Raw genomic sequence first — 20,096 nt, forward strand, 5'->3', positions numbered from 1 at the left:
TATTCCCACAATAACTTTCTATGGTTGGATTCTTTCTCCTTTGCCTCTGCATTTTTTGTGGTAGTAGCTTAATTTTTGTAATCACCTCTAGCCCTGGGGTGTGGGAAATGGTACCTCTTGGCCCAGGTCTTCAGTTCTCCTCTCTAGCGTGGAAGCAAAACCAAACCTCCAGCCTCCTGTAAGTGCCCACAGCCAGGGGCTTTCTGCCCCACTGTATCTGCACTCACCGGGTGTGTGAGGGTTCCTTCTCACCCTGCTGCTCTTTGCAGCACAGCTGGGTCTGGTGTTCCTTATCAGGAGAGTTCCCTGAATATTCCCGGACTCAAATGACCAATTCCCCTCACTCTGGAGTTTTTGTAAAAGTTCCTATAGCTGGGGCTGATGCAGCCTCTCAAACTAACCGCAGGACTTGCCACTTGTTGTTAAAACAGAACCTAGCCTGGAGGTGTTTACTTTTCACAGTAACCAAACCTTTTCTTGGGACTTTTCTTCAGATCTTTGCAAATTGTCCCAGGGAGACTGCTGTAGTGCCCCTATTCTTATTTATCTTCACCTACACTTTGTTTGCCTGAAGGTGCTATATTTAACTTTTCTGTGGGGGAAAATCTTGAGAGCTTGGAACTTTCAGACCTACTCCACCATCTTCCCAGAACCCTCTCCAACAAACAGTGTGATACATCATTTTAAAAAAACTGTATTTTTTTTAAATGATGCAAATTAAAAAAAAAACTGTTAAAGAGTTAAACAAAGTAGATTTCCAGGGGGGAAATGAGTAATTTTTTTTTTCTAAAGCAATTGGGGTTAAGTAACTTGCCCAAGGTTACATGGCCAGTTTGTGTGTGTGTCTGTCTGTCTCTGTTTGTGTGTGTGTGTGTGTGTGTGTGTGTGTGTTAAGTATCTGAGGCCAGAACCAATCCAGGGTCCTCCCGACTCACTGCACCACCAAGCAGACCCAAGTAATTTTTTTTAAGGGGGCAGCAGGCCAAGTAAGTTTGGGAACCTCTGGCTTGGGGCCTCCTCTTGCCTTGATGCATAGCCTTTCCCTGGGCACTAAACTGCTCCTCTTGCAATAATTTCCTGGCCCTCACGCTGTCCCCACTGTCCCCAGACCTCTCATCTTTCTTCTTAAGTCAAAGTGTGCTAGACAAACGGCCCACTGTGAGTTTTCTGGATTTCTCCAAAATTATTCAGTCTGGTGCATCTGGAAGAGTTTTGTGGAGGGGTTATCAGAGGTAATGCTTCCTACTTGTTACTCTAACATATTAGCTTAGCCTCTCAAGGTAGCTCTTCAACTAATTATTTGTCTAAGTGACCTTTCCCTCAAATTTTCTTAAAGCACATTAATTTGATCTCATTTTTGCTCTTAATTTTATCTTGTATCATATGTCCCTCCCCCATTAGACTATAAATCCCTGTGAGAAAGGACTGGTTTGGTTTTGTTTTTTTCAAATTTGTATCAGTAGTACCTAGGACATATAGTGAGTGCTTAGTAAAATGTTTGCTAAACTAGAGATTTTATATATTACTAGATGCTCTAACAGAGTAGGCTAGGTGATACAGTGGATACAATGCTGGGCCTGGAGTCAGGAACACTCACCTTCCTCAGTTCAAATGTGGCCTCAGACCTTACTAGCTGTGTTACCCTGGGCAAGTCACTTAACCTTGTTTGCCTGAGTTTCTGTAAAATGAGCTGAAGAAAAAAAGGCAAACCACTCCAGTATCTTTGCCAAGAAAACCCCAAATGGGGTCACAAAGAGTCAGACAACTGAAATACTGAACAACAGCAATAACAAGAAGCTCTAACGTGTATCATACATAAAGTTTCCATGTTCCACAGTCATTGCATTTGTGTTAATACAGGCTGCCCCAGAATACAGGCTATCCCCTTGGCATGTGATCTCTTTGAAAAGGAAAATTATATACATATTTCATATGTATGTGTATACATGTATCTATATCTACACATTGAAGTTAACATCAATTATAAAATATTTTCAGGTTTTATACAAGTGGAAATCTGCAGATAAGTATGGGCTATATCCATACCAATGTACTGTATAGGAACTAGAAGTTTTAAGAACAATCTATTGTTGGAAAACTTAAAGAGGAAATCTGTGGTTACGTGTAAATTCCCAACACCACAATAAACTGAAATGCCATTCTAATATATATATTTGAGACCTGTTACCAAATGAAAAAAGCACTGAAACTGTAAACAAACTACCCCAAAGTGCAACTAGAATGCATCAATAGTCTCACAAATTACACTATATTAATTTATAGCTGAATGAAATATAATTCTTTTTTTCTCTATTATCTTTCCTTTTTTTATTCTTTGATTTATTTTTAGCTTTCAACATTCACTTCCACAAGATTTTGAATTCCAAATTTTCTCCCCATTTTCCCCCTACGCCTAAGACAGCATGCATTAGGATCACCCAATCTACCCTCCCTTTTATCACCCCCTCCCTTCTCTTTTCCTCTTCTTCTATTTTCCTGTAGGGCAAGATAGATTTCTATACCCCACGAAATGTAATTCTAGAGAAAGATTAATTTTTCAGCTAAATGCACACAGAGAAATTACTTAATTGTTAAAAATTAGGTTAGCCCTCTAATAAATACCAGTTCTACTACAAAGCAGCACTGATTAATGCATTACTATTTAAATCATATGGTTAAAAAGAAATTAAAGCAATTAAAGTGCCCTAATGCTATTAGAATAGCTTCCTAACTGGATTTATGCTTCCAATATCAAGTTTTAAGAAGAATAAAACAGCCTTGCAGCCATTTAGTCAAATTACATGTAAGATGCATATTTCCCCTATTCTGAGGGAAAAAAGCATTTGAGATAATTCTATTTTCATAGCTAGAAACATGGAAATTATAAAACACCTAAACAAGTCTTCTTTATAATTTTTCCAGAGAACCAAACTATTTTAATAACCGAGTTTATATTACCTTCCACTGACTTATCTATAGAAAAGCTATCATACATTATAGCTTATTATAATTACTATTAGTAAATACAAGATTAACATTAGATACTAGTTATAAGTCTGGATTACTTTTAATTTAAGTCTCATGTGAAGAAATCCATTGTATCGTAAATGATATTTTAAAAAATATTTTAAAGAAAGAGACTTACCTGTAACGGACATGAAAAGAATGATCTTCTCTCATGCTTATCAAAACACCACTTTCCTCCATTGAGTCACATTATCAGTAGAGAAAAATAAGAAATAAATTTGTGGTGTCCAGGTCAAGTCCTTTAATATGTAGACTTTGTTTTCAGAACATGGTCCGGTTAGTATATTAATGAGTTGGTGTTAATACAGCCTAAGCTCCTGCTGTAATATTCTTCTTTATTATTAATGAAAGGAGGTCAATGTCAGCTTAATGGTTCAGAAATGGGTCCCCAATTCTTGCATCTGTGGCCCTTTCAGCTCCACTTCAGCTGCATTTCTGCAAAAGGAATACAAGATGCTTCGCTTGAAGTCCCATTGTTAAACAACAACCTATAGTAAGCCTGAGCTGTGCATAAATATAGCTAGCTCTGAAGACTGAAGTCTCATGAATCCCTTAAGAGATCAGAGTAAAAGGGTTTAGCTGTAACCATGGGACTCTTTAAGTAGGCATCTGGGTGACAAATGTTTGTTTGAGAACAGTGCTCTAGCTTGACAGGTAAATTCTGTGTGAATTACAATGATTTTATTCACCATCCCATGTCAGAAATAATTATAGGTGGCTATGTTCATAAGTGCATTAGTATGGTACTTAAGAACAAATCAACTTTTATACGAGATAGTTTATATGATTATAAAGACAATGATGATTTAATAACTACTATAACAAATGCTTCTAAACCACTGAACTCTGCTGTTACTATCTTACTTCATCATTGGAGTTTTCCAAGCTGATAATGGTATAGCATCCAAATATTTTCATTGCATTTTAACTGTGTTCATAAATAGGCAGTATGAGAATGGATCTCTGATCTGACTGACATGACAAGTTGGCCACAGAGTATCCCACTCAACTTGATGGAGGCTTTCCTTGCTTTGTCATGAAATCCTGGGGATACCAGTAACGCACTAAAGACTGTCCAGTTTTTACATTTTACTCATCATTGATCAGTCTACTTTTATATATCACAACCTATAAAAATGGCTGCTGCTCTCTTCTCTACCCCATCTAAGGATCAAATAACTGTCCTCTATCCCAACGAAAGTATCTGATGTTGCTCTGGGGGGAATCTTTGGTTTAAGTAGATACAGGAAAAAGTTAAGCAAAACAGGACCAGCTTAAAAGAGCTTATCCCAGGGGATAACTTCTAAGGAAGGATGGTCAACCTACATGCAGTGGCTCATCTGCCCCCAACAAAAATCTCAGCTGAAAGGGATGTCAGAAACCACCCAATTCACTCTATACTTAGAAGAAGAATAATTTCTATAACATAGTTGACAAGTGGTCATCCAGCTTTTTCTTAAAGACCTTCAGTGAAGGGAAACTGCTACCTCCCAAGACATATTGGTTCCACATTTGAACTCATTGTTTAAATTTTTTATTTTTTTAAAAAAATTTAAATTTTTATATTTTAAATTCACTGTTTAAAATTCATTCCTTAAATCAAACCCAAATTTGACTCTGTGATCCTTCCACTTATTACTTATAAGTAACTTATAGTTTGAGCCCTCTGAGGTAAAGCAGAACAAGTCTATTTCCCCCCCTTCCACATCAAATACTTAAAGATAACTGTCATATACCAGGAGTCTCCTCTCTTGGCTAAATATTTCCATCTCCTTCAACTCACAGTACATGAATTCAAGTCCTTCAACAATACCAGAGGCAGTATGGCTACAGTGAAAAAGAGTGCAGAATCTGAAGTCAAAAGACCTGGGTTCAAATCTCAACAACGCCACTGTGTGACCCTGGGCAAGTCATTTAAGTTCACTGGGTCTCTCTCAATTATTTCATATTTGAACTCTCTGAACATCTAACCAAATGTATAAAAAATATTAGTGTTTGGTAAACCTATAGAAAATAGAAACTAATGAAAGGGTGGCATGGTATGGTAGAAGGACTGTTGGATTTGGAGGGACCTGTGGCTGCAAGGCTGTTTTATTCTTCTTAAAACTTGATACTGGAAGCATAAATCCAAGAAGTCAGTGACCACTTTTAAGCTTCAGTTTCCTCATGTGAAAGATAAAAGGACTAAATTAGACTTCAGTGGCTCCTCCTAGTTTTAAATTTGTGATTCTATAATGCTATTACCAGCAAAGAACAGATCTGATGCCTGTCTTTGAAAAAAATGGTTTCTGTATAACAAAGCAGTAATTAAAAGAAAAACTAGATTTGGAAAACATGGCAAATATGATATAAAAATTTTAAAAACTAAAATACGTAAGGAGCTATCTGAAAAAGTCACAGTGGCCATTCCCAGTCCATGATGGATAAATGGTCAAACATTAGAAACAGGCCATTTTCAAGGAAAAACACAAATTATTACTAACCATTTAAAAATGTTTTACATCCCTAATAGTCAAAGAGACATAAATGGAAGTAACTTTCTAGCACACCACCTTATACCACCAACACAAATCACAAACTCACATGCTCTGAGTCAATAAAAAATGAGGCAGCTGTATGAGATGACCTCTAAGGCTCCTGCCAGCTCTCAATTTGTGATCCCATAATCCTGACTACTGCCCTCCTTTGAACGTTGTTCTCCAGCTTATCAATGTCCTGCTAAAATGTGTTACTGAAAAATGAACATGATGTTACTGACAAAGTAGTACTAGCATTTTTTTCCTGGGAGCACTAGGGAATCTCGGCTAATAAGCCTTTCTTTTTTATTTTTTTAAATGTTTTATTCATGAATTTTACTTTATCTCTTAACTTCCTAATAACTATACCCTTCCCTCTTCTTGAAATAATACCCTCCCTTACAACAAAATGAGTTTAGTAAAACAAATCAATTCACTGGTCAGAGACGTTACAAAGGTAGAATCCACAGGACCTGGCAACAGATGGGGATAAGGAGTCCAATACCTAAGTTGTGAGACTGGGATACCATCATACTCTCAACATTAACAGAAAAATTCAGAAGAGGGGAGGATTGGGGAGGGAAAGGTAATGAGTTCTCTTTTGAATATGTTGAGTTTAAGATGTCTGCAAAACATCCAGCTTTAGGTGTCCAATAAGCAGCTGAACATGTGAGTTTAAAGATTAAAGGTAGATAAACAGATCTGAGGATTATCTGCAGAAAGATAACTGAAACCACAAGAGCTGATGAGATCACCAAATACAATATATTGTACAGTGGAGAAAGGGACCCAGTACAGAGTACTTGGGGAAACTCAGGGTTAGTGGGCATCACCTGGATGAAGATCCAGCAAAGGAGAGCCAGAAGGAGCAGTTGGCACATAGGAGGAAAATCAGAAGGAAGTAGTGTCACACAAAGAGAGAAAGTAAGGGGTATCCAAGAGGAGAGAGTGTTCAAAGTTGGCTAAGAGGTCGAAAAGGATAAGGATTGAGAAAAAGCCATAATATCTGGCAATTAATTTGGAGAAAACAGTTTCAGTTAAATGATGAGGTCAGAATTAAAGACTCCAAACTATTTAAAAAATGAGAGGAAAGGTAGTAGCAGCACCTACCGTAGATGGCTTTCTTAAGGAGTTTAACCACAAAAGAGGACATATGGGACAATAACTATCATAGACAGATGGCTCAAGTGGTTTCTTGAGGACTGGGGAGACAGACACAGGCATGTTTGTAGGCAGAAAAAAAGGATACAGTAAACAGGAAGAGACTGAAGAGTAGCAAGAAGGAAGACATAACAGAGGAGGCAATCCATTGAAGAAGACCAGATAAATTGAGTACAATGTTGCAGGTAGAGGTGTTTGCCTTGCAAAAGAGAAAGGCCAGCTTTTCATATGAAATAGGGGTGAAGCAGATAGTAGCAGAAAGCATCTGAATGATGTGAAGAGGGCAGAAAAGGGAGCTCTCCTCAATTTTTTTTTCAATTGAGGGGCCTCAATTTTCAGTGAAATATGAGGCAAGATTCTCAGGTGAGTAAGTGGGAAGAAAGGAGCTATGAGAGGCTTGAGGAAGAATGAAAAAAGTCTGAAAGAGGCTCTTTGGTGAATGGGAGAGTGAATCATTTAGAAGGGTGTAAGTGGAGTACCTTGGCTAAAGTGAAGGCCCATCTGAAATTATGTAACATAAATCTGTAGTGGACTCAGCATTATTTCATGATTTTCTACATCTTTGTTCAGAGGCAAAAGCAGTAAAGGTGATAAATGGGGGAGCGATCGAAGGCTGAGGCTTGGCTGATGTAATTGGCAATAGGATAACAGGGTAAGGGATTTAGAAGAGGACAATGTAGAGTTAAATTGGTTCAGCAAGGAGTCAAGAAGGGGAGAAGAGTAAAATGCAGCCAGTACAAGGATGACAGCCTGGGAAAGGACTGAAGAGTGGAAGGATTAGAGGTCAAAGAAAGGATGAAGAACAGGGTTTGGGGTTGTAAGGCAGAGGGGAGAGGTGAAATGACAACAAACTGTAATCAGACAAAGGAATTTTGGAGTTCATGCATGAATATGGAAGTGGAACATTTGTGGGTGATGGCAAGACCATGTCTGTGAAGCCAAGTGAGGGTGGAGGAGCAGATCATGGAAAATTAGTAAATTGAGAAACTGGGAAGTAAAGGTGTTTAAGGAAGTATCAACATGTATGCTGAAGTTCCATAATAAGAAGGCAGGAAACAGAAAAGACAGTAAGACTGAACCAGGCACTGGTTCCTCATAGAGGAAAGGAGAATGTCCCTGAAGGTCAAAAGATAACAGCTACCAAACTCTAAATTGGGGGGCAATTATGAACCTCAAATGAGAAGTTACTGAATGACAGAGGTAGGAGAGCCTGGAAGTGGCAGTAGGCAGCAAGGAGTACTGAAACCTCCCCTACTTCAACCAGTGGGTCAAAGGATATGTGAAAAAGTGTACTGAATGCTAGAAAAGGATAGCCAGGGAAACCATGTCATCAGGAGGGAGGCCAAGTCTCCCTCTCAAAGTGAGAGCTAGAAGATAGAAGGCATGAGTTTAAGACAAACAAGAGTCTCTGGAAAGGATGGGAAGCTTTGGAGTGGCATAGGATGAGAGTGGGGTGGGGTGAAAAGAATGGGAATGAGGGAGTAGTTAATGGGAATCAGAGAAAGTGGGGGGAGAAGATGGAGGTGGTCAGAATCACTGGGATAGGGAAGGTATGCTGGAGTAGAAGTCTGTAAACCAACAAGGAAAGAGGTCACATAAATTATCAATATCCCTAGCGATTTGGCCTCAGGGTGGAGTTCTTTCAGGGTATTAGGTAACAGGGTACAGCTGGAGGGAAAGAGTGTAGGGAAAGACACCAGAAGGAGGGGCACAATGGAAATTGTGTTTTCTTTAGTCCTAACTTGGCAGGCTACTCAGAGGTTGTGTTTGTCCTTCATTTTTGAAGAGGACCATGGCATCAGGGAAATTATGACATGACTTGAAGTTGAGTGAGGGAGGGCTGTGCAAGGTCACCAGCCTCACTTTCTCCTTCAGAGCCATTTGGATATCCATCTGGGTCCATCAGGATGACTGGAGATGACCAGGATGCAATGCAAGACCTTGGTCTATTTAGGCTTCGTTCTTTTCAGGTACTCACTCAGAGTGAGGTAACACCCATTCAGTGAATAGGACTCTTTAAGAACTGAGTCAAAGGATGGCTTCTTTAATTAGAAAAAGGAAAAAAGAAAAAAATCAAGCTGGGAGAGAAAGACCCTGAGGGGTGCTGTTCCAAAGAGAAACAGTTACCATTGACATTCACTCTAAGCCCGGAGGGTCCAAAATACAGTCATGAAGTGAAGCTTGGGCAGGCACGGAGTGTAGTACAATCTATGAGCTTCAGAGCAAACTGGGTTACCCTCACTCAAATCAAAGTCAACTGCAAGTCATGTCATCATTTCCCTGATGCCATGGTCCCCTTTGAAAACAAAACACAAACACAACCAACCTGGCAGGCTAAGGAAGGTGACCTGTGGAGGGGTGATGGAATGATGTTTTCCCTCCTTCCCCTGGAGGTAGGCCTGGAAGAGGAAACCCTATAGAATCCCAAGGCAGAATCTGAAGAATCTGTGCACATACCTGCCTATTTCTGTCTAAGACGTGGCCATCCTTCTAGTGTCTCAGGTTTGTAAGTTCAGCATCAACTCCTCACTTTCATTCACTCCACAGAACCCATCTTAATCTCTACAACAGCTCTCACAGTCAATTTCTTCTTTTTATTCAAAGCCACCAAATTAGCCCAGACCCTCATCAACTTCTCCCTCTATTACTGCAACAGCCTCCTAAATGGTCTCCCTGCTGCAAGTCTTTCTCTGCTCTCATCTACCTTCCACGAAGCTGCCACTTATGTGCAGACCTGACCAGATCACTCCCCTATTCGATAAACTCTAGTGGTTCCCTACTTGCCCCTAGGATAAAATATATGAACTTCTCTGTTTAGCTTTTAATGCCCTTCACAATCTGCCCCAAACCTGTATTTCCAGTCTCCCTGGACATTATTCCATATTTTGTGATCCACACAAACTGGCCTTTTTGTTCTTCACACTAGGCACTTCTGTCCCTTTGCAGTGATTGTCCGAATCATGACTGGATACAAGTCCCTCTTCCCAGCCCAGAGTCCAGGAATTCACCACTTTCTGCAGCAAGCTTTTCCTGGCCCTCCTCCACCCCTAACTACCTTGTCTTTATTTTCTTTGCCCAATATCCTCCAAGATTTTGCTAAACACCTTTGGCAAGCACAAGTGTCCCTGCTTTGTGCCTCCCCAGATAGGGCTACCTACTTGTCTTGGTACAAACGATCCCTTCAATGCCCTCCTCACCTGTCTCATAAAACCCCAAGGGATTCCTTCAAAGCACAGCTAAGGTGCCACTTCCCATGGGAGGCCTTTCCTGATCCCCCTTTTGAAATTACTCTGTATTGCTTCATAAATACTTGTGTACATATTGCATTCCCCCTCAGTAGAATGTAAAGTCCTTGAGGACACTGACTATTTTGTTTTGGCCAAAATGCCCAACGCCCAGAACATGGTAGGTGCTTAATATGTGAATCAACTATTCACAGAGTACTGTTGAACAAAATTGTCTCTGGCACTGAACTTATCAAATACTATTATATGATCTTAACATATGTATGGGAAAGTTGTCATTGGAAAACACTGAAAGACTGTTTTGCTCTGAGGCAAATGTATTTTCTGTAGCTCTTAGGTAACTGTACCTATGAGATTACAGGCCTAGAGCTAAAAAAGGGTCCTTGGAGGTCAATTAGTTCAACCCCCTCATTTTTACAAGTGAAGAAAATATGCTTCAGGGAGGTTAGGTGGCTTATCCATAGATGTATAGCTAGCGCCAGAGGGGAAATTTAAATCTGACTCCAGCTCTAGAACTCTGAAATACTTCTGAGTTTCTGCTGAAAACCTTATTTGGAAAGAGCTCCTAAACTTGACCTAAGTATTAAATGCCATTGTGACCTCTTTACATAATCAGACTAAATGACTGATGTGGTAAAATGCAAATGTGGAGATTCTACTGTCTTCAATGATGAGAGTAAGATTGGACTAAAAATGCTGACAGTATGTTCCATTTCATTCCCCCTCGTTGCTTCCTGTGATTCTGTGAGATGATACTGCCCAGTGATAAACCACCAACCTCCTCCAGAATGGTTAGCAAGTTGACTCTGCAGTCTAAAGCAGTACTGACCTTGGTGCTATGTCTTTTTTGCGTGGACAGGAGATCCAAGTAGGGGCTAAGTGAGTTTCTTGGCTCTTCTGTCCTCTTCCTTGTGGCAAATGCTTTATGTTATGGTTACATTTCTCTAAGAAATTATGGTAATCAGAGTTGGTGTTTGTTTTTTTGTCTATGTCTCATTTCTTTCAATCAAGAGATTGGATTGGAACTGTTTTAACTGTTCACAATTTCTTCTCATCTTTATCCTTTTTTATTGATTCATTGTTAATTTTGACCTCTGCCTTAACCTGTTGATTATTTGCTCACATTAACAACAGATTCTGAAATGGTTCTCATATTAGTAAGTGGCCAGGCCCATCTGTTAAGATATAGACAATTTCATTTGATGTAATGGTGATCAACATTCATCCCATCCAGCAATTCCTGACTCTCTTCTTGAAGAAAGTATTCATGATATTTTAGTTATCTAAAATCTTTTTGCTTCTTTCATTTTTTAGCTTCAATCTTACTGTCTAAAATTTTTCACTGTTTTTGCCTGTGCCAACCTTAAAATTCATGCTTCTAAGTACTAATGTTTACTGTATGTTGACTTATTGGGCATTCTTGCAAAACTGCAACAGATGTTGGTCCCTAAGCTATGATTATATTTATATTTGCTTATGGTATTGATTTTGCTACTGACTATTCAATCTGAAGGGTGGATCTGTTCTCTTTGGGCTATAGTATTCCTGGTTTCATCTTGGAGAATCTTTCAGGAGCTGACTGGTGGATTCCTGATATTTTCACTTTCTTACCTAGCCCTTAGTCATCGATGTGGCATTGCTTCAGACAAACTGAGCCCTAGGAAAGACCTTAATTTAGAAAGGCCAAGGTCACCCACTGCATCCTGGGCCATCACCAGTCACCTTGACTGCCTGGCCACTGATCTTCCATGACTCTACAGGAGAGTGTGAGGCTAAAGACTCTGTAGCTCCACCTCACTTAAATACAATTCACTAGCAAGTCAAGACATCACCCTCATGACGTCACTGATCCTTTTCAAGAATGAAGGACAGCAACAAAATACTAGCTTCATGGCTTTAGATAAATCCCTCACCACTTGGATTTGTTTCCTCATTTATAAAAAGAAAAGACTAGACTAGATAATCTCTAAGACCCTTTCCAGTTCAAAATTTTAAAATTCTTCTCTTTCTCCTAAAGAATCAAGTAAAAAAAAAACTTTGAAACAATAAATAAATTTGGCAAAGTTGCAGGATATAAAATAAACCCATATAAATCCTTGGCATTCCTGTATATTTCTAACGAAATCCAACAGCAAGAGATAGAAAGAGAAATCCTATTTAAAGTTACTGTAGACATTATAAAATATATGGGAATTTAGCTGCCAAAACAAACCCAGGACCTATATGATCACAACTACAAAACACTTTTCACACAAATAAAGTCAGATCTAACTAACTGGAAAAACATCAATTGCTCATGGCTGGGTAGAGCTAATATAATAAAAATGACAATTTAACCTAAATTAAATTACATATTTAGTGCCATACCAATCAATCTATCAAAAAATTACTTTATAGAGCTAGAAAAAATAGTAACAAAATTCATTTGGAAGAACAAAAGGTCCAGAATATCAAGGGAATTAATGAAAAGAAATGCTAGGGAAGGTGGCCTAGCCATACCAGATTTTAATCTGTATTATAAAGCAGCAGTCATCAAAACTACTTGGTACTGGCTGAGGAATAGAGCAGTGGATCAATAGAATAGACTGGGAACATGAGACTCAGCAGTCAATGACTATAGTAATCTGTTTGATAAACCCAAAGACCCCAGTTTTGGGGATAAGAGCTCACTATTTGACAAAAACTGCTGGGAAAACTGGAATATAGTATGGCAGAAACTGGGCACAGACCATTATCTAACACCATATACCAAAATCAAGTCTAAATGGGTGCACAATCTAGGTAAAAAGGCTGATACTGTAAGCAATCTGGGAAACCAAGGAATAGTTTACTTGTCATATTTATGGAGAAGGGAGGACTTTATGACCAAACAAGAGTTAGAGAGCATTATAAAATGCAAAATGGATAATTTTGATTACATTAAATTGAAAAGTTTCTGTTCAAACAAAGCCAATGTAACCAAGATTAAGAGGGAAGTGGGAAATTGGGAAATAATTTTTACAACCAGTATCTCTGATAAAGGCCTCATTTCTAAAATATACAGAGAATTGAGTCAAATCTATAAGAATACAAGTCATTCCCCAATTGATAAATGGTCAAAGGATATAAACAGGCAGCTTTCAGAGGAAGAAATTAAAGATATCTATAAGCATATGAAAAAAATGCTCTAAATTACTATTGATTAGAGAAATGTAAATCAAAACAATTCTGAGGTACCACATCTCACCAGTCAGGTTGGCTAAGATGACAGAACAGGAAAATGACAAATGCTGCAGAGGATGTGGAAAAATTGGAACACTAATGCATTGTTGGTGGAGTTGTGAACTGATTCAACCATTCTGGAGAGCAATCTGGAACTATGCCCAAAGGGCTATAAGTAATTTCATATCCTTTGACCCAGCAATATCACTTTTAGGGTTGTATCCCAAAGAGATCATAGGGGCGGCTAGGTGGCACAGTGAGTAAAGTGCTGGCCCAGGAGTCAAGAGCACCCAAGTTTGGTTCTGGCCTCAGACACTTAACACCACACACAAAAAACTAGCTGTGTAACTAACCTTGGGCAAGTTACTTAAACCCAACTGCCCTCCAAAAGGCAAAAAAAAAAAAAAAGAAGAGAGAGAGATCATAGAAGTGGGAGGAAAACCCATATGTACAAAAATATTTGTAGCAGCTCTTTTTGTAGTGGCAAAGAATGGGAAATTAAGGGGGGAACAGCTAAACAAGTTGTAGTATATGAATGTAATGGAATACTATTGTGCTATAAGAAATGCGGAGCAGATGGACTTCATATTCAACCTGAAGAGACTTCTACAAACTGATGCTGAGTGAGAAGAGCAGAACCAGGAGAAATTTGTACACAATTACAGACACAATGTATGTGTGATGACCAACTTTGATAGACTAGACTCTTCTCAGCAATGCAAGGTTATAAGACAACTCCAAAAGACTCATGAGGGAAAGAGATGTCTACATTCAGAGAAAGAACTGGAAAGAACAGAGTTTGAATGCAGATTGAAGCAATTTACCTGCTCTCTTTCTTTTTCTTTGGTTTTGTTTGCTCTTTCCCACTGTTCATTCCATTGGTTACAATCCTTCTTTACAACCTAACATCTAATGGGAAGGTACTAGCAGATCCTATGATAGACAGCATGCCACCTTGAGGGGGGGATGAGAGGGAGGGGGAGAAAATTTGAAACTCAAGGGATTGTGGAACTGAATCTTGTAAACTAAAAGTAAACAAACAAATTAATAAAGAATAATACACTTTGAAGAAAAAAAAATCTTGTCTTTCTTTATTTGCTGGCTCCTCATCTTCTTCCTAACCTCTTAAAGTTCACCAAGGGTCTCCCTGTGTCTCTCTTATCCATCTATGTATACTCTCAACCTTGGTAATCTCTTTCATTCCAAAGTTTTGACTCCCACCTCTTTTCAGATAGATCACAATTCTCTCTTCATTACTGACTTCTTCAAGACCCCCAACTACAACTACATAAACCAGCACCTCAAATCAACATGAGCTTATTTTCCTCTTAAACTTGCTCAAAGTTCTGTTTTCACTGTTTCTTTCAGTGGGGCCAGCCCAGAGCCACCCTACTCCTACTTTTTGGTACACTGAAGATACTTGACTCTTCACCTTTCCCATTATTTAATCTGTTACTATGGTCTTATTGATTCCACTTCCACAACATTCATTGTGCCCTGACACCATCCAAATACAAACACTGGATATTTGCTTAAATCAATTTTTATTCCATTCTGACTTTTTGCTTTCCAATATAACCCCAAATATCACCAAGTCTCTATGTTAACAAATTCAAACATTAGTTTGAGGAAAAAGGACAAGTACACTTGAAGAACTAGGTGAAGCAAAGAACATTATCAAATAGTTAAACATAAAGATATCCCCTTTTAATGGAATGGCTGTTTATGACAACAGAAAAAAAACCTACTGGTATAAAGCATTATAAACTTGTTTTATATCAGGCTTAATTTTCTCGATAAACCAAATATCTTGACAACATACCACACTAGACAGAATTCTAAAATACAGCAGAAATTAAATTTCATAAGTGTCTAGAGTGGGGACAATACTAATTTGACTTCTAATAAGCTAATGGCATAAATCTGCTTTAAGAGACTTCCAACAAAATCTAGCTATTAAGCTGTAGGAACTTAAAAATTTAGTAACAATATGATGATACAGAAGAATACATATCAGCAACCTTTCTAAGTAATTTCTTATGTATTTTATCTTATGCATTTAAAAACATTAGTCTGAGAGAATGGTTATGGGCTTCACAAGTCTGCTAGAGGGGTCTATGACCCCAAAACCATTAAGAAACCAGGTTCAGATAAACAAATACAGTATCAAATACAGCTTTACTAATACTTGCCTCAAAATTGCTTTCAGAGATGAAAAAAATTACATTTAGCTTTCCTCTAAGAACAGAACAATTTAAGATACAAATAATATCCACTTTAAGTTCTTAGAAAGATTAATATTTCCTAACCCTTCAGGACACTTTCAACTACCGTAGCTCCTTGGAACTTATCAAAGTATAAAAGACTGATTTCTAGTTAGAATCTATTATATATAGGTACATGGAAGTACTGGAGAAACCAAGGCTAGAGAAGAAATGCAACAAGGTTAAAAATATAAGAGCATTCCGGGTCAGCTAGGTGGCACAGTGAATAGAGCACCAGCCCTGACTCCAGTTCAAATTTGAACCTGAGTTCGAATTCGACCTCAGAGACTTAACACTTATTAGCTATGTGACCTTGGGCAAGTCACAACCCCAAATGCCCTGCCTTCCCCCTCTCCAAAAAAATAGCTAAAAATATATATAACATAAGAGCATTCAATTCTTTCTACCAATCTGACTCACACTTACTAATAAAAACTTTATCTGCTGCTAATGCTTACCAGATCAGCAAACTACATTTGATATTCTAAACAAATGTTTGTAAGGAAAAAAGTATTCAGAGTTCTTCCAGCAAATTCAAATGTTCATGGAGAAAGTCACAAAAAGGAAAAAGGAATATTACCTGTTTAGGTCCTTTACCTAATTTTTTGATTTTTGACAATACTGGTTTATATTAATTGGCTAAAGAATATGTTGTTTACCAAGAACAAACAAGTAACTAAATTTCTAAAAACAAAATATTTTTGGAACATACATAATTTTCATTTGTATAGCACTTTACAGTTTAAAAAGTGATTTTATATTTTTGCTGTATTAAAAAATCTACTTGTAATGAAGAATGAGTAGAATTTTAAGGAGCAACATATGAAGCCAAAGTGTATAACTCAAAATTATTTATTATCAATGTTAGTCAGCTTTCTACTGAAATCCATCACTTACCAAATATGTGCCAGAGATAAAAAAAAAATATATATAATTTAAAAAAAAAAATAAAAAAAAAAAAAAGGTTAGTCTTTTTCACCTAAAGTCTTATTCTTAAGCACACTGAATGAAATTAGGCTTTTTCCCTTTCTGGTTTATATCAGCACCATACCTACAAGTTCAATAAGCTCAAAAAATGGATAGCAAACTAAAGCTGCTGTTAGAGAATCTGACTAGAAATTACTGCTGAAAAGTCATCTGCAGTTAGTGTTAAAATATATACATATATTTACATGCAAAATATACATGTGACATAAACATATATGCATAAAGCATATATATGTATACTGATATTGCCTCACAGATATTTTTAAAGAGATCTATTCTACTTTCTCACAATACAGTGTCATTCAATAATCAGTTCACCATTCCCATGAAAAGATAAATGTGACAATTTTCTACCTTAAAAGTTCCTTTACTATAATGATGGCAAATAATTACTGTTTTTATTCAATATTCAAATTTTATTCAAAATAAGTTATTTTCTTGTTTGCTTATTCACTTCATAGTACCTATCACACTACCTTGCATATAGTATGAGCTCAAAAGACACATTAATATCTTACAAGAACACTCACTTGTAAACTATAAAGGCAGCAGCATCAATGAATGCTGAAAGCTTCGGGAAGAGCGGATCCAAAACAGAATGTCTTACCCATATTCAATCAATGAAGAGAATTTGGGGAGTGTACTAACATCAATACTTTTAGAGGTTGTTAAAGGAAGAATGAAAAAAACATGTGATTTACAAGGCTTGAGGCAGTGAAGTCAATATTACCACAAAAGGTAAGAGGATAGTCACAGAATGATTAAGCTAGAAGACAATGCAGAGATCATTTAGGCCATCTCTCATGTTATAGATGAAAAAAAAGAGACCCAGAGAATTAAAATGATAACAGATGAAGGTCTCAAAAAGCCAATGGATATCTGGGACCTGAACCTAGGTCTCCAGCTTCCCCAAACATTCCAGGTACTGGAATCAAATTAAAAGCCACGAGTTTTTCCACAAGATCATGATTCTACCTCTTTTGACCTGATTCACATAGGGAATACAGTGTGTATTGTCCAGCTCCTATAGATCTATGTCTGAATTAATACTGAAAAGGTTTTTCTCATTAAAATGTTCATGTGGTCCATCAGTACTTGAGAAAAAAAAATGCCTAACTAAAACACAAGGAATCAATTCCATGGCAAGGAAAGCTCCCCGCTGTCTCTAGGGCAGCCTATAAAATTCCTGTGTTTGGCTCATAAAAGCCCTTACACGATCTAGCCTTACAACACCTTTCCAGGCTCATCTACTGCACACTCCCTCACTCATGCTAAGCTGAGGCCAAACTGGCCCAATGGAGGCTTCTGCTTCCCTCACACAATAGTTCAGTCTCCAGAATGCACTCCCTCCTCAACTCAAGATGTGAAGAATGCCCCCCTCCATCGTTGGGCATAATACAATCCCCTCCCCCACACACACAATTGCCAATACCTTTTCCTCTCAAATTATTTTGTGTTGATATATGCATGTTAATGTGGTCTCTCCCTAGTTGAGAGTTTAAGGGCCAGAGACTATTTCATTTTTTATTTTAACATCTTCCCCCCCCTTGCCCCCCCCCAGCAAAATGCCTGGCACATGATTGAGGGCTAGTGAACTGAAATGAGGGAAACAGCTTCAGTGCCAAAACTCTCCATCATCCAGTGATCTTCCCTGCCTTCCTTGTGCACCTGTTTCTAGACGATCAACCAAGACTTTCTTAATAGTGAGAACACAAACAATATTTATCAGACGAAATCACGCTGTTGAACATTTTAAAAGTCACATATCAGGTTTGAGATCTTAGATACAGTACTCTAATACAGCATTTTGAAAATTCATCTCTGTTGGTATGGTAACTTCCCCCCAAAACATGAGTATCTCTATCTACATCACTGGTAGAATGGAATGCCAACTGTTTATTGCATTTTAATTGAACTAATATTTTATTCTAAAAATGCAGATGAATTAAATTTTGCTCTAAGAAAACGTATCCCCTATGTGCAAAAGTTAAAATAACTTAGCTTCAATGAACTATTTTGTTAACGATTTTTCCCCTTTTAAAATATAAATAAGGTAATTAAGATCCAGTTAATTCTTTATGTTGTGTGACCTAATGTTTTATATTTGAAAAAAAAATCTAAGTCTCTAATGCAATTCCTAAGTCTAGTGATAAATGGGCATGTTAGTGAGGGAAAGAGTTTCTTGCAAGGCTAACTGAAGGAAATTATAATAAGGCAATGATAATGTTTAAATTATGCAAACGCAGGCTACCAAAACTTCACGAACGGCTTCCAAGAGGGAAGATTAAAGCACTCTGGCTGTTTTTACTCCGGAGACAGGAGCACCTAATCCACAACCTGTGGAGCTCTCCGGTAAGAGAGACATCATTTATTAGAGCAGGTTGTCAAATCTGTGTTTAAAAAGATAAAAGTTCACAAAACAAAGGCCAGCGCGGCTATGCCCTAATCGTTTAAAAATGCACAGAGCGCGCAGCTCTCGGGGCTTCGCACACCAAAGGCTCTACTTCTGGGGCCCCGCAGCTTCGCACCCTTTAAAGCTGCCGATCTTGGGGAGCGAGGACCGCGCGCGCGCGCACTCCGGGAGGTGTGGGGCTGACAGGGGCCGGGCCAAACACTTCGCAGGCTCCGGCCCGCCGCCCGAGCGACCCGGCCTCCGCGAAAGCTCCGGGGGCACAGCGCCCGCGCGTCCCCGCAGACCCCCTCGGTCTCTCCCTGCCCCCTCCCGGCCCCGCGGCGGAGCTCACCTGCCTCCGTTCTTCCCCTCTTCCTCCGAGGACTCCAAGCGGGGAACGGCCCGAAGCTGCTGCTGCCGCCGCCGATGCAGCTGCTGTCGCCGCGGCCGCGGGCTCCTAACCAGACCGAGCGCGGCTGCCCCGCCCCCAGGCCGGGACTCGGCTGACCTCCGGGGGCCCGCACAGAGGCAGAGGCAGGGGCAGCGCCGGAGGCTGGCTCGCGCCCCCGCCCCCTTCCCCCCGCTAGTCACGTGGGCCAGAGCTTCACAGGGTGTCCCTCGCCCTCCCCTCACCCAAACCCACCAATGAGGTCCCCCTTAGCTCTCCGGTCACCGCGGCGGCGCTCAACGCCTCCGGAGCCGGCAGCCCTCCCTGACGCAGTGTGCGCCTGCGCAGCTCCGGCTGTTCGCGTTCAAACTGGCACTGCCCCCGCGTCTTTCGTACTGACCAATGGGAGGGCGCGTGGGCGGGCCCTCGTCGGGTCCTCCCTAGTCTTGTCTTACCCCTCCCGCACTCGAGGGCCGGCTTCTCTGGGCTTAGACCCCGAGCTTCGACTCCTGAGCTCATTGTTCCCTGGTGTTCCGTTCTCCCCAAGCAGGGCAGGGCCTAGAACCCTCCGAGAAGGCAGGGGCCGAATGAGCGAGGGCTCCCTTCCCGGAAAGCCCCCTCGCCTGACAGCCCCCGGGGCATCCGTTAGAGCCGGTCACCTGGCGTGTGCACAGTAGTATAAGCCCCTCGGGTAGGTAGGAACCTTGTCTTTGCCTTACTTTGTAGACTCCCAGGGCTTAGCACAAAATAAGCGCCTCATTATAAAAACTTGACTTAAAAGCTATCTCACGTTGTAAAGAGAACATGATAGTTCAGAATTAGCTAGTCCGTCCAGTGTAGAGAGCGAGTCAGGTGCCAGGCACTGTGCTGAGCGCTGGGGATGCAAAGAAGGGCGAAAGACAGTCCCTGCTCTCA

The 20,096-nt window shown here is 39.7% G+C and overlaps 1 protein-coding gene across 2 annotated transcripts in view; it reads right to left on the minus strand.

The window, feature by feature from the left end:
* The window catches only part of GPSM2 (G protein signaling modulator 2), a 57,043-nt gene extending 37,679 nt beyond the window's left edge, over positions 1 to 19,364 (minus strand). Inside the window, exons 1-2 of one of the 2 annotated variants that reach the window (XM_069090466.1) lie at positions 19,146 to 19,364; positions 3,146 to 3,462 (exon numbers count right to left, since the gene is read on the minus strand). In XM_069090466.1, coding sequence (XP_068946567.1) covers positions 3,146 to 3,207 — 62 coding nt within the window. In that variant the 5' untranslated portion in view covers positions 3,208 to 3,462; positions 19,146 to 19,364. The remainder of the gene's footprint in view (positions 1 to 3,145; positions 3,463 to 19,145) is intronic. The other variant, XM_069090467.1, reaches the window with a different exon arrangement.
* Positions 19,365 to 20,096: the final 732 nt, after the last annotated feature.

The sequence above is a fragment of the Petaurus breviceps genome, unplaced genomic scaffold (assembly GCF_028583685.1).
Source record: "Petaurus breviceps papuanus isolate PSGF00001 unplaced genomic scaffold, PetGlider_PUasm1.0 186, whole genome shotgun sequence".
NCBI classification, from domain to species: Eukaryota; Metazoa; Chordata; class Mammalia; order Diprotodontia; family Petauridae; genus Petaurus; species Petaurus breviceps.